Below are 13940 nucleotides of genomic sequence, written 5' to 3'. Positions count from 1 at the left end.
CTATCTATCTATCTATCTATCTATCTATCTATCTATCTATCTAATGTGCTTTATGAATAGTTTGGCTAGTTTTTGGACTGATGGGAGACCTGAACAAGCTATGAAGTGTGTTTGCTTTGAGAACAGGTCAATGATGGTTCAAGTGACTGTGTTTCCCCTGCTGTCAGGGAGCTCCACGATAGAGTCCATGGCAATCTCTTCCCATGGCCGGGACAGACCAGCCACCTGTTGGAGTAATCTTGGGGTTTTTTCCTGGTCTCTCTTTTTTTATTCTTTTTATATTTTATATATGTGATGTGTGTGCACAGTGCATGCCAAAAGGAGGCATGGGGTAAGTAGAACAGCGCGCACGTGGGGGTGATCAGCTGTGGCACGCAATGTTTTTTTTTACGTTTTTTTTTACTTTTAAAATCATTTTTGTGGGTTTGCTTTCACAAACCCCAAGAAACTTTGGAGTAATCAGTCACATTGTCCAATAGAAGTGCTGTCCGGTTGCTAGATAACTTCTTTCCTCCTCTCTCCAGCTACTTGTTGGAATGTCCTTGGTTCCCACGGGAAACTATTTTATTTTAACTACAAAACCCCAGCTATCTCTATTCCCCCCTCCCTATCCCCTCCAGCTGGACAGCTGACAGGGGTATTTTGAATGACACTTGAGTGTCCTCCAGATGTATTTTTCAGATGGCCTGGTCTGCCTGAGGCTTGGTGGGAGCCTTAGGTCTCTCTAGTGGGACAGATCTTCCTTTTGAGCCCCAGGAGAAGGACTTGGTTTCTACGTAGGTCTGGTGGCTCTTCTGCTGCTAGGGGGCCATGAACTCTCCTTTCTCTGGTGTTTGCTGAAAATGATTAACAGGCTCTGTGGCTCTTTTTCACAGGTCAGACCAAGAACTTCTACAGGCTGCCTCTCTGGGCCCTGCTGTGTCTTAGCAAAGTAGGAAGTCTTCTCCTTCTTGGCTGTTTGGGACTCATTCTGGTGATGAAAACCAAGAAAGGTACCCTCCTAAGGATGATTTCTAAGAAGATCGACTCTTCCGTTCTCTTTTCCAGCTATTGATGGATAATGGGTTATCCAGAGGAACTGGGTGGAATTGTCTTTGCACTACAAAAAGAATAGCGAAGAGACACTTGCCTTGCCTTGCAGTGCATTGCCAGACCTAGAAACAGACCAGGTGTCAGGTTAAGAGCTTGCTTAAACTCAGGAATGCCTCCTTTCAATATTCAAAAAAGAAAAACCCCAACTCCATTGTTTGTAGAGAAAGATACTTTTACTGAGTATGAACTGAATGCAACAAAGTGAAAGCAAGCTCTGAGGTAACAGGCGTGGATTACACATAGAAGAATTAAGCATCAAGCCCTCCCCCCCCCCGGTAGTCCAGTCAGTCTTGTCCAATCCACGTTCCTCTTAGGTGGCACGTGGGGTGCATCTTCAGATGGTTCCATCCCTCTGGTATGCCCGGACTGGAAACCATTCACTTTAAGTTTCATTTCTGAGACGAGTTTCATTTCTTTTTTTTCTTTTTTTTTTATTCAAAAAGTTTTACAAAATTTTTTTCCCCCTCCTCCCCTCCTTCGCAACCCCTCCCCGACTTCCCGGAACAAGCACAAGGTATAGTTAAAAGTAAAACAAACATATGCTAAAAAAATTTCGTCCCAACTTAATTATACCCCTACAATCATCAATTCCTAACTTCCCCCCAAAGCAATCAAACATAATACATCATAATCATTCAAAAACAGTCTGATAACTCTTAGTCTGATATCTACGTTGAATATAGTCAATCCATTTTTTCCATTCCTTTAAGTATCTTTCTTGCGTATTGTCTTTCAAAAAGGCTGATATCTTCGCCATCTCAGCCAAATTGGCAACTTTCAATATCCATTCTTGTATTGTTGGTACTTCTTTTTTCTTCCAATATTGTCCTATTAGTAATCTTGCTGCAGTTATTAGATTTAAAATCAATTTAGTCTCAATTACTGTACAATCCGTAATAATTCCCAACAAGAAAAATTGCGGCAGGAACTTTATCTTCTTTTTCAGAACATTTTGTAAAATCCACCAAATTTTTATCCAAAAGGCCTTTATGTCCTTACAAGTCCACCAAATGTGAAAATATGTAGCGTCATCACAGTTACATCTCCAACATTTTGCTTGCATTTCTGGATACATACACGATAATTTTTTAGGATCTAGATGCCATCTATAAAACATTTTATAAAAATTTTGCCTCAGATTCTGTGCCTGCGTGAATTTAACATTTCTAACCCAAATTTTTTCCCACGTTTCCAATAATATTGGCTCCTGAAAATTTTGTGCCCACTTTATCATACAGTCCTTTACCAAGTCCCTTTCAGAATCTATTTCAAGTAACACATTATACAATCTCTTTATATGCTCCTGAGACTGATTTCTAATTTGCTTTACCAAATTTCCCTCGTTCTGCTCTATACCAATTTTCTGATCTCCCTTCCATCTAGCACGTAATTGCTCATATTGAAACCAAGTATAATTTTTCCCTTCCTCTCTTAACACTTGCAGAGATTTTAACTGCAAATTACCTCTTTCAGTATACAAAGATCTTTATATGTAATCATTTCCTGCTTCTGTTCTATGTTTATATTTTCTACTGTATGTCTAGGACATGCCCATATAGGAACCTTATAATTTAGTTTATAAGAGTATTTTTCCAAACACGCAGAAGGGCATTTCTTAGCACATGATTTTTAAAGGCCTTATCCACTTTTTGTCATAAATTAAATATGCATGCCATCCATATAACAAATCATAACCTTCTATATTCAAAATTCTGTCCTCTGTTAAATTAAACCAATCACTTATTGCAGAGAGAGCAGCTGCTTCATAATATAATTTAAAATTAGGCATTTTAAACCTCCCTTTCCGAGAATCTTGAATTATTTTCATTTTAACCCTAGCTTTTTACCTTCCCATATAAATTTGTTAATTCCTTCTGCCATTCCTCAAGATTCTTATCTTTCTTAATTATTGGTATCATCTGAAAGAGGAATAAAAATCTAGGTAAAACATTCATTTTAATAGCAGCAATTCTCCCAGCAAAGATAATTGCAATTTTTCCAAACAATCAACTCCTTCTGAACTTTTGCCATAAAACCTCATAGTTATTCTTATACAATTTCACATTTGATGACGTAATATAAACCCTAAGTACTTAACCTTCTTTACAATTTCAAAATCCTGTTACTTCCTCTAGTTTTTCTTTCTGTTGTCTGGCCATATTTTTATTATCACTTTTGTCTTTTCTGATTTACCTTAAACCCTGAGACATTCCCATATTGATCAATTATTTCCAACAAAGATTTACTAGAATTTATAGGGTTTGTTAAAGTAATCACCAAATCATCTGCAAAAGCTCTTAACTTATATTCATACTGTCTAACTCTAATTCCTCTATCTCCTTTACTTCTCGTATTTTATCCAATAATGGTTCTAGAGTTAAAATAAACAATAATGGTGATAAAGGACATCCCTGTCTTGTTCCTTTCGCAATCTTAAAAGGTTCTGTTAAGCTACCATTGATTATAATCTGTGCTGTTTGCTCTCCATAAATTGCCCTAATTATTCTTTAAAAACCATCTCCAAATTGCATCTTTTCTATTAATTTAAATAAAAAATCCCAATGCAATCGATCAAAAGCTTTCTCTGCATCGAGAAAAATAAATGCTGCTGGAATAAAATTTTTCTTTTCTAAGTACTCCAGTAAATTAACAATCTGCCTAACATTATTCCTCATCTGTCTCCCTTTTATAAATCCAGATTGATCATTATGAATTCTTCGCTGCAGAATCGACATTAATCTATTAGCTATTATTTTAACAAAAATCTTATAATCATTATTTAAAAGTGAGATTGGCCTATAATTCCCAGGTTTAGAACAATCCTGTTCATCTTTTGGTATCAATAAAATAAAAGAGGTTCTCCATGAGGGGGGAATTCCCCCTCCTAGTTGTATCTGATTAAATAATTCCTTAAGTGGACCTAACATCTCATCCTGTAAATTCCTATAATAACTAACTGTAAGCCCATCCGTACCAGGAGTTTTCCCCATTTTTAATTGTTTAATTACCAAAATAATTTCTTCCGAGGTTATAGACCGATTCAATTCATCCGTTTGTTCTAAAGTTAAATTTTTAACCTTATATTCCTTCAAATATTTATCAATATCCCTATTCAATATATTATCTTTAAGATATAAATTTGTATAATATTCTAAAAAAGCTTTTTTAATTTTATCCTGTTGATATCTCTCTTTACCTTTGTATTCTATTTTTTCTATAGTACGTTGTTTTGTCTTTTCCTTAAAGTGTATGCTAACCACCTACCAGGTCTATTTGCGTTACAAAAGTATTATGTTTGGCATATTGTATATTTGTTGCCACCTGATCAGCCATTATCATATTAAATTGATTCTGTAGTAACTTTATTGCATCTTTAAGTTTTTGATCATGTGGGTTATGTATTAATAATTGTTGTTTCTTATAAATTTCCTCTTCTAAATACCTACGCTGTCTTTGTTGCTTATTTCTCTGTCTATTATTAAGATATATTAATACACCTCTCATAAAAGCTTTACTGCAGTCCCAAACCATTTCTATCGATGTTTCATTATTCAAATTATAATCAAAAAATTCTTTCATCTCCTTTTACATTGATTTACATTATCCTGATATCTAAACAAATTTTCATTTAATCTCCAAGTTCTTCTACCCTCTTTTCCATATTGCAATTCCATCCAAACAGGACTATGATCAGACAAACATCTTGGAAATATCTTAGTTTTCTTCACCCTAAAAAGCAAATCATTAGAAATTAAAATAAAATCAATACGTGAGAAGGATTGATGCCTATCAGAGAAAAAGTATAGTCTCTTTCCTCCAAATTCAGTCTCCATACATCTCTTAACTCAAAATCTTCTATCATATCAAAAAGGATTTAGGCAGCTTTGCATGTGCAGGTATCTTCTTGGAAGAAGTTCTCTTGTCCTTCGTGTATCTATTACTCCATTCCAATCTCCCAATATAATACACGATTTATAATCCCATAGAGTCAACTTATCATATAACATTCTATAAATTTTTCTTGTTGCTGGTTGGGTGCATATATACCAAGCAAGAGAGTCCTTTTGTTTCTATTGTAAGTTCAATAGCAATATATCTTCCATAAATATCTGCCTCTATTAACTTGGCTGGTATATCTTTTCTCAAATAAACCACTATGCCATGTTTTTCTCCAAAGCTGAAGCAACAAAATGTTTACCTAACTTTGAGTTTATTAGGTACTTTTGATCTGATAGTTTAATATGCGTTTCTTGTAAGCAAATAACATCATTTTTAAATTGTTTCAAATAATGAAATATTTTTCTTCTCTTCTGAGCTGAGTTCAAACCATTGACATTCCAAGTCAAGATTTTATTTGCCATTACTGGGCTGCTGAAGCCTTTGGGCAATCAACTGAAGATCGTCCTCCCGTATCTTCGGCCGTGCTCCTCCCACCGCTTCTGTAGCAGAGTCCTGAACTTTACTTTGAGTTTGTTGCTCCTTTTCTTTACGGCAAGGGCTCCCTCGTCAGTCTTTGTTCTTGTGGTTGTTCCTCTGATGGTAACATCACTGGAATCACCTCAGCTTCCACACCCATTTGAGTCTCTTGAATTCTTTTTTCTATTATTTCTATTTCAAATTTCAGCACTGTAGAAAGAAAATCTTTGGCCTTAAGCACTGTGTCAATACGATATCTTCTTCCCTGATAATACACTGTCAAGCCAACTGGAACCTCCCATCTAAATTGAATCTGGTATTTCTTAAGTTCTTGTGTAAAAAATGTAAAGTCTTTTCTATCCCTTAACATCTTGGGAGGGATCTCTTTCAAAACCTTCAACTCCTGTTCCCCTATTTTCAAGTTTTTCTGAAAAGCAACTTGCAAAATTTGATTCCTCACTGTTCTTTTCAAAAAATAAACCACGATGTCTCTAGGAAGTTTCTTTTGCCTAGCAATCCAAGAATTAACTCTATAAATTTTGTCAATTTGATAAACAACCTCTTGTGGATCAAGTTCAATAAATTCAGCCAGAGCTTCTGATAAAATTTTTTTTAAATCTTCCCCTTTTTCCTCATTCAAACCCCTAATTCTCAGAGCTCCTTCCATCATTCTATACTGCATCACCACCACTTGATCTTCATTTTTATCCAATTTGATTTGCATTCCCCCCATTCTATTTTCTATTTGTTGATTTGACTGAACAATTTCTTGCACCTCCTCCTCCACCACCTCCAATCTTTTTGCCAAACCTTGAAAAGCCATCAGGATATCTTCTCTTATTTTTTTATTATTCTCTTTTATTTCTTCTCTTATTTTCTCATTATTATCCATAATCTCCTTAAACCTTTCTTCAGACACTTTCCCTTGCTCTTTAATCAGATCTTCTAAAGCTAGTTCAGAACCCCTTCTGCCCCCAGTCTTAGGTGGTTTAGTAGCCATTTCAGTTTTAAAATTCACAAAATATAAGTCTAGAAACTTCTCTTTTCCCCTTTAAGTATAGGAGAGCTCAGTTCACTTCATTAAAATCCACACATAACTTTTCTTATCTTCTTATTCGTCATTTTCACTCCCGTTCAGGCGCCATCTTTAAGAGTCAATTAAAACAAAGGAGAAAAAAAAATTTCTCTTTTTTAAAAGGTAGAAGTCCGGAAATCAAAAATACTTGCAATCCAATAATCGTCCGCTTGCACTCATTCCGTCTGCTTAAAGAGATCCATAAAGATAAGACAATTAGCAGAGATGGACACCTTCTTCTTTTCCTGCTTTTGCAGACACGCACTGAAGTCGGAGATGGCAGGAATATTTATGGGACCCGTCGACCCTTCGAGGCTCTGCTTAATTAAAACAAAGCCTCTGGGGAGGTCTACCAACATTTCCTGCGCTCTTATCTTCCCCCTTTCATCCAGGGAAAAAGATTAAAGCCGGCTTTTCCTGGCTTTTACGATGTTCAGTGCGGAGCCCCTTTAATTAGGGCTCAGCGAAGAGGTGGAGCCACCCGGAAGTCCGAGTTTCATTTCTGAGACGAGTTTCGTTTCTCCTTCAGCAGGCAGTTTCTCCCCCCACCCCATCACTATGACAGCTGTAGCACGCTAGACCTAAATCAGGGATATATTACCCACTATAATAGAACAGCAATAAAGCAATTAACTCTTAGCAAGAAAGCAATAAACTGGAGCAAGCGGAGGCTGACACCAAGTAGGTATTTGGAATTAAACAGACCTTATGGCAACCTAGGACCCAGGGTTGAGGGTTTCAGGTTTAGTACCCATGCCACAATCCTGCCCCTTGTGCTCACTCACTGTTGATTTCTAATATGGACAAAAATGATCCCATGATGCCTCCTGGTCAGTCCAGCAGAATAGCCTTAGAATTGAAGATGCCAAGTGATCCAGTAGAAACAGGATAGTTGCCCTCCATCCATCTGGTCTCACCAAAGGTCATCGGTGCATGACTGATGTGGTTTCTGTCCCACACCCCATTCTGAATCTTGGCTTAGAGGGCCTAATATTCTGTTTTGTCCTGGTCTCTGTCTGACTGTGCCCCAGCCACCATCTCAGCATCTCTGAAAGGGAAGGTTGGAGAGTATTTATCATCACCTGCCTCCAGCCCCCTAGCCCCTCGCTGATCACTCTGGCCAACCAGTAGTTCTGGGGTTGAATTCACAGATGGCTCAGTAAAGAGCCCAGGGCATCTTCTCTTTTTCTCAGGATCTACAGGTTCAGAATGATCCCAAGTACCTCCACAACACAAAGCCTCTGTCATCTCAGCCATCTCAGTCAATCCTTAGGTTCAACATAGAGTTCCACTTCGAGCCCACCTCCTTCACAGTAGTAGGAAGACATGGATCCCTCACATCCAGGACATAAACTATTTCAACTCCTACCCTCAAAAGGATGCTATAGAGCACTGCACACCAGAACAACTAGACACAAGAACAGTTTTTACCCGAAGGCCATCACTCTGCTAAACAAATAATTCCCTCAACGCTGTCAAACTATTTACTGAATCTGCACTACTATTAATCTTCTCATAGTTCCCATCACCAATCTCTTTCCACTTATGACTGTATGACTGTAACTTTGTTGCTGGCAATCCTTATGATTTATATTGATATATTGACCATCATTTGTGTTGTAAATGTTGTACCTTGATGAAGGTATCTTTTCTTTTATGTACACTGAGAGCATATGCACCAAGACAAATTCCTTGTGTGTCCAATCACACTTGGCCAATAAAAAATTCTATTCTATTCTATTCTATTCTATTCTATTCTATTCTATTCTATTCTATTCTATTCCAAATAAATAAATAATTGCTGTGGCCAAACTCCTCCTCCTCCTTCTGCACCATCTGTCCTGTTCCACCTGGCAGCCCCTTGGGCCTCTACCTTTTCTTCCTTCCGTCTCCTAAAGCTCAAAAGTCTCCTTGGTTTTCTTCCCAGCAGTTGGAGGAGAGAGGCTTCGAGTCCGATACCTGCCAGAGGAACCCATCACCACCACCCAAGGTCAGGGCCCACAGCTGTCCCAGACCCACATTGGCTGAAACTGATGGACTCCAGAAATGAATCTCCCTCCCGCCCTTCACTTCAGATGCCCATGGACTTCCTCTTGGCTTTCAAGACAAATCTTTGGAACAAGGGAGCTTCTGTAGTCCATCCAACAAGTTCTATTCCCATTTTGCCTAGTGTGAGGGGCACAAAGCATGTTGTTTCCCTATGGCCACCCCATTGCCTCTCCTGCCTCCCCTTAAAAGCTGTGCCTGTGAGAGGGATCTTGGAGTCTTATGAACAATCAGCTAAATATGAGCCAGCAATGTGTGATGGCAACCAAAAAAGCCAACGCAATCCTAAACTGCGTTAACAGAGGGATACAATCAAGACCAAGGGAGGTACTACTACCACTCTATAAAGCCTTAGTAAGACCACACCTAGAGTACTGCATCCAGTTTTGGTCACCACACTATAAAAAAAATGATGAGAGTCTTGAAAGAGTGCAGAGAAGAGCAACCAGGATGATTGGGGGACTGGAAGCTAAAACATATGATGAATGGTTGCAGGAACTGGGCCTCGCTGGTCTAGTGAAGAGAAGGACCAGGGGCGACATGATAGAATCTTCCAATATTTGAGGGGCTGCCACATTACAAAAAAGATGCTGAGACTTTAGAAAAAAGGCAACTTTTGACTCCTCTTTCAAACCAGCAGTCCTTTCTGTCCAAACTGTGGACTTTGCTGTCTTCCAAAGAGTGGCCTTTGTCTTTTAAATGTAGGTGGACTGCTGAATCTAGTCCTGATGTGTTTTTTCTCCTCTGTTGTGCCATGTGTTTATGAAGTGGTTGTTTTGTTTCCCCAATGTACGGATCTGCACATGGCTCACTGCATTATACTGCATATACCACGTTGCTCAGTTTTTGTCTGGGTGTTTTATCTTTGGGGCAGACAAACTTCTGCCTTAGTGTATTCTTGGGTTTGAAGTTGGCTGAAGGTCCTCCTGAGCTTTTCCGATATGCCTGCAATTTATGGAATGACAATGTTGCTTCCTTTATTGTTCTCTTGTCTGTTATGGAGGAGCTCATGTAAGGTCTTTTTTGAGATTTGATGAAGGCCCACTTGGGATAGCCACACTTTCTGAGGGCTTCCTTGATGTGTTTTCGTTCTTTTTCGTTCCCATCTTTGCTGGTAGGCAGGCCTTCGGCTCCGTGGTGTAGGTTTCTGAAGCAACGAGGTATATGCAGTACAAGGCAGCAAGCCATGTGCGGGAATTTCAGATCCAGCCTTGTTTTTCTTGCTATCACTATCTCCCAATAAAAGTTCCTTTTGAAATGATGCTTGTTTCAAGAGTTCTGCTTCCTTGAGGAGAGAGGAGAGGCAAATCCTTACAGACTCAAGCTTTCACCTACATTCTGCTTTGTTCACAGCTTGATAAAGAATGGGAGAGGGGGTGGATTGAAAGGCAAGGGTGGGGGGAATAACCTCCCAGCATCGTTGGTTCCCATGTGCCAGCTCTCCTTCTCAAGGACACCCAAAGCAGATGCCACAGCGTGATCGGCTGGTTCTCAAAACAAAATGAATAGAAGTGATTGGTGGATGTAATGACTGTGGGTGGCCCATGGGGAACGAGGCAGTGAACGAGGCAGTGAACCAGTGGGTCACAATATATTCAGTAATTGCCTAGACCAAGGGTCTGCAAACCTGGCTTTAAGATTTGTGGACTTCAACTCCCAGAGTTCCTCAGCCAGGTTTGCCTCCCAGCGGCCCCGTCTGGCAGAGGATAAAAGACCTAGAGCAGGGCTCTGTAAACTTGGCTCTTTTAAGACTTGTGGACTTTAACTCCCAGAGTTGAAGTCCACAAGTCTTAAAAGAGCCAAGTTTGCAGACCCCTGGCCTAGAGCAACCCATCCAGCAAAGGAAACTGGTGGCTGCGAGAAATTGGGGGTGTTGCAACATTAAGCAACATATAGATCTGAAACCAGAAATATTTTTGTAGGGTATAATGCCGGAGGGTTATTGTATTTAGTTTTGCAAATACTGACAGCAGCAAGGATTGTATTTGCACAATATGAGAAGACTCCATCAAATGAGGATGTAATTCGGAAAATATTAGTCTGTGCAGGCCATAGGAGTAAATTATATGCCACCCAAACAAGCAGAAAAAATTGATGTCCTTTTTGATAACCAACTAACAAATATATGTAGGAAACACACTGCAATAGTAATGGGGGACTTCAATTACCCTGACATCCTTCCTGTTGAAGACTACTTCAGCTTCAACCATAACAATACACGAGCACACAATAGATTCAAACTTAAAGTGAACCGCTCCAATCTTGATTGTAGAAAATATGACTTCAGTAACAGAGTTGTTAATGCCTGGAATGCACTAGTTGACTCTGTGCTCTCTTCCCAAAATCCCCAAAGCTTTAACCAAAGACTACCTACTATTGACCTCACCCCATTCCTAAGAGGTCTGTAAGGGGCATGCATAAGAGCACCAGCGTGTCTACCGTTCCTGTCCTAATGTTCCCTTTTGTTGTATTCAATTTGTGTGTTTATTTCATGCTTATACTGTTTAGTATGTGTTTGACAAAATAAATAAATAAAAAATAAACACACTACAATAGTAATGGGGGACTTCAATTACCCTGGCATCAATTGGAAGATTAATTATGCACCAAATGAGAAATCAGATAGATTCCTAACCAACCTAGCTGACAACTTTGTTGTCCAAAAGATAAGAGGGGGGAAATAGAGGGACAGCCATACAGGACTTAATTCTTACAAACAGAGAAGAAGTGATAGAGGGAGTTGAAACTGCAGGAACCTTGGGTGAGAGTGACCATGTCATACAGGAATTCAACATAACACAAACACAAGCAGTAGAACCTTGATGGAGAACCTATGGCACGTGAGCCAGAGGTGGCCCCAGTTCAGCTCCACTGCACATGCACACAGGGCTCCTGCTGATCAGCTGCTTTTAGGGTCTCTGCCATGCAGGCACTGGAGGCAGAGTGTGTGCAGGGGGGCATCATGTGCTCATGCGCAGGGGCCACATGCACATGCACTGGTGGTTCTACAGACTAATGCAGTCTGTTATTAACACAACTGCTTGTTGGGGGCAATAAAAGTTGACTTTGTATATAATATACAAATGGATGAGACTATTGCTTAACACAATGTAAGCCGCCCTGAGTCTTCGGAGAAGGGCGGGATATAAATTCAAATTAAAAAAAAATAGAGTGTGTGCAGGGCCATGTGTGTATATTGCGGGGGGGGGGGGCTGCACGCAGATTGCATTTTGGGCGTTTCAGCGCACACACCCGCATTCATGTGCGCGCTTGCATGCATTGGGCACTGAGTCCGGAACAGGTTAGCCATCACTGCAATAGAACATAATGATACCAGAGTCTTAGATTTTAAAAGAGCTGATTTTAGTAAATTCAGAGAGAACTTGGGACAGATTCCTTGGATGCAAATCCTAACTCAAGAATCTTGGGAAACTCTGAAATCAGAGGCTGTGGTGGCCTACTTTGCACAAAGGCTGGCCGGGGATTGTGGGAGTTATGGGGCAGCCTTTGACTTTGGGGTGGATTTCCAGAGAGGCAGAAAGTTTCCTGCAAGAACAGACCCATCCCTGAAACGGTTGGGCAACTCAATTGAGCCAGATGGGGGTTGGAGGGTCCAGGAGGATCCTTTTCCCCTGGATCTCACCTCCCTTCAGGCTCTGGATCACCTTCAGAGCAAGCCAAACCTGCCTTGTTCAATTAATGAATGCAATGGCTTCCCTCCAGAAGTTGTGGGCGATCCATCACTGGAGGTTTTGAAGAAGAGACTGGACAGCCATTTGTCTGGAATAGTACAGGGTCTCCTGCTTGGGCAGCGGGCTGGACTAGAAGACCTCCAAGGCCCCTTCCATTCTGTTTCAAGCAGACAGAGGCCATTTGGTCTCCACCAACATTTGGGGTCCATCTTGTCTAGGATGTTGGGAGCTGAAAACCAACCATCGGCAGGCAGCTCCAGGCCATGTGTTCTATTTATTCACTTCTACAACTTCTACACAAGGCTTGGTTTGATCCAGAGAAAGCTACTTTGGGCACCCGAGTTCTCTTTTCTCTGCCTCCCCCCAACCCAGGCTAAAAATAGCCAGAGTTACCCTGTGGTAAGATGGGTGGCCAATAAATTCAATAAATAAAAATAAAATAAATCCCGAAGGTTTGTGGTGACGGGAAGATTGTCTTCCTTTTTGGAGAAAACATCCAACGCTCTGAAGAGGTTCAGCCAACGCAGGAGATGGGCACAAAAAGGGGACAGAAAAGAGAAGGAACTTCATCAGGAAGTTCCTTAATTCCTTTATTCCGGCATTTCTCAAAGATGGGCTGGTTTAGAAGGAATCGTGGGAGTTTAAATCTTCCTGCTGCTTCCTGGATTTTGGCAGCAGCTCAACAGCTGTAACTGGAGTGGAAGGTTGCCGGTAGCTCAGCCTGGTAGTCAGGGCCCTCTTGTGGCTAATGTCACAATATTGCAGCTTGTTGTTGTTGTCCTACGGAGTGTTTCTCAAGCTTGTGTACAAATTCAACTCCCAGAATCTCTCCACCCATTTGAAGGCATGTTCACTGTGGAATTCTGGGAGCTGAAGTCCATCCATCTTAAAAGCATACTCACGAATGAAGGTGAATTAAAGCATACCGGCTGGGGAATTCTGGGAGCTGAAGTCCATCAATCTTCAAGTGGTCAAGCTTGAGAGGCAATGGCCTAAAGTGACTAGGACACTATGATTCTGCGAGATGAAAAATTATTGGAACTTCATGGGATCTTGATTCTATCCCTCTACTTATGCAGCTTAGGATTCCATTGGCTTTTTTGGCTGCTGCCATACCTTCCTGGCATATATTTAAGTGATTGTCTACTACTAATTAATTACAACTGGTTCTTAATTAATTAATTAAGATAGGTCACTCCCCATTCTCCTCCAGTGGTGCAGGAGGTCCAGACGTCCTCTCCAGAAGAAGACAGGGACCAATTGCCTGTGTATCTTGTCCTGGCCAGTCCGAGTTCGGATCCAACCCTCCAGGCACCAACTCCACCCTCCAGGCGTACGTCCACCAGCTGCCCTCCATGGAGCAGGAACTGGAGCATTTCCTGAGTGAGGTGCACAACCGGCAGGGCACCCTGGGGGCCAAGGAGATGGACAGACACACCCGAATCTGAAGAAGTGGTGCTTGGACAAACTGCGCATCACCCTGTGAAATTGCTGACAGTGAGCAGGGGGACTCAGCATGGAGCACAGGACGCAAGAGGAAGCTCAAATAGAGAAGGGGGCACCATGAAATTTCGAGGTGTGCCCAGTGGGTGGCTGGATGGCAGCCAGAATGAAGGGGG

General features: G+C 40.8%; 1 protein-coding gene across 6 annotated transcripts in view; it reads left to right on the top strand.

Annotated features, from left to right (window-relative positions):
- Nucleotides 1-9880, top strand: part of LOC131186672 (uncharacterized) — a 30323-nt gene extending 20443 nt beyond the window's left edge. For 3 of the 6 annotated variants that reach the window (XM_058160504.1, XM_058160500.1, XM_058160502.1), the window contains 2 exons: nt 876-992; nt 8511-9880. In XM_058160504.1, coding sequence (XP_058016487.1) covers nt 876-992; nt 8511-8611 — 218 coding nt within the window. In that variant the 3' untranslated portion in view covers nt 8612-9880. The remainder of the gene's footprint in view (nt 1-875; nt 993-8510) is intronic. The other 3 variants (XM_058160506.1, XM_058160505.1, XM_058160501.1) reach the window with 2 other exon arrangements.
- The last annotated feature ends 4060 nt before the right edge of the window (nt 9881-13940 follow it).

This window comes from Ahaetulla prasina, chromosome 17 (assembly GCF_028640845.1).
Source record: "Ahaetulla prasina isolate Xishuangbanna chromosome 17, ASM2864084v1, whole genome shotgun sequence".
NCBI lineage: Eukaryota > Metazoa > Chordata > Lepidosauria > Squamata > Colubridae > Ahaetulla > Ahaetulla prasina.
The sequence above is the reverse complement of the archived record's forward strand: the minus strand, read 5'-3'. Positions and strand labels throughout refer to the sequence as shown.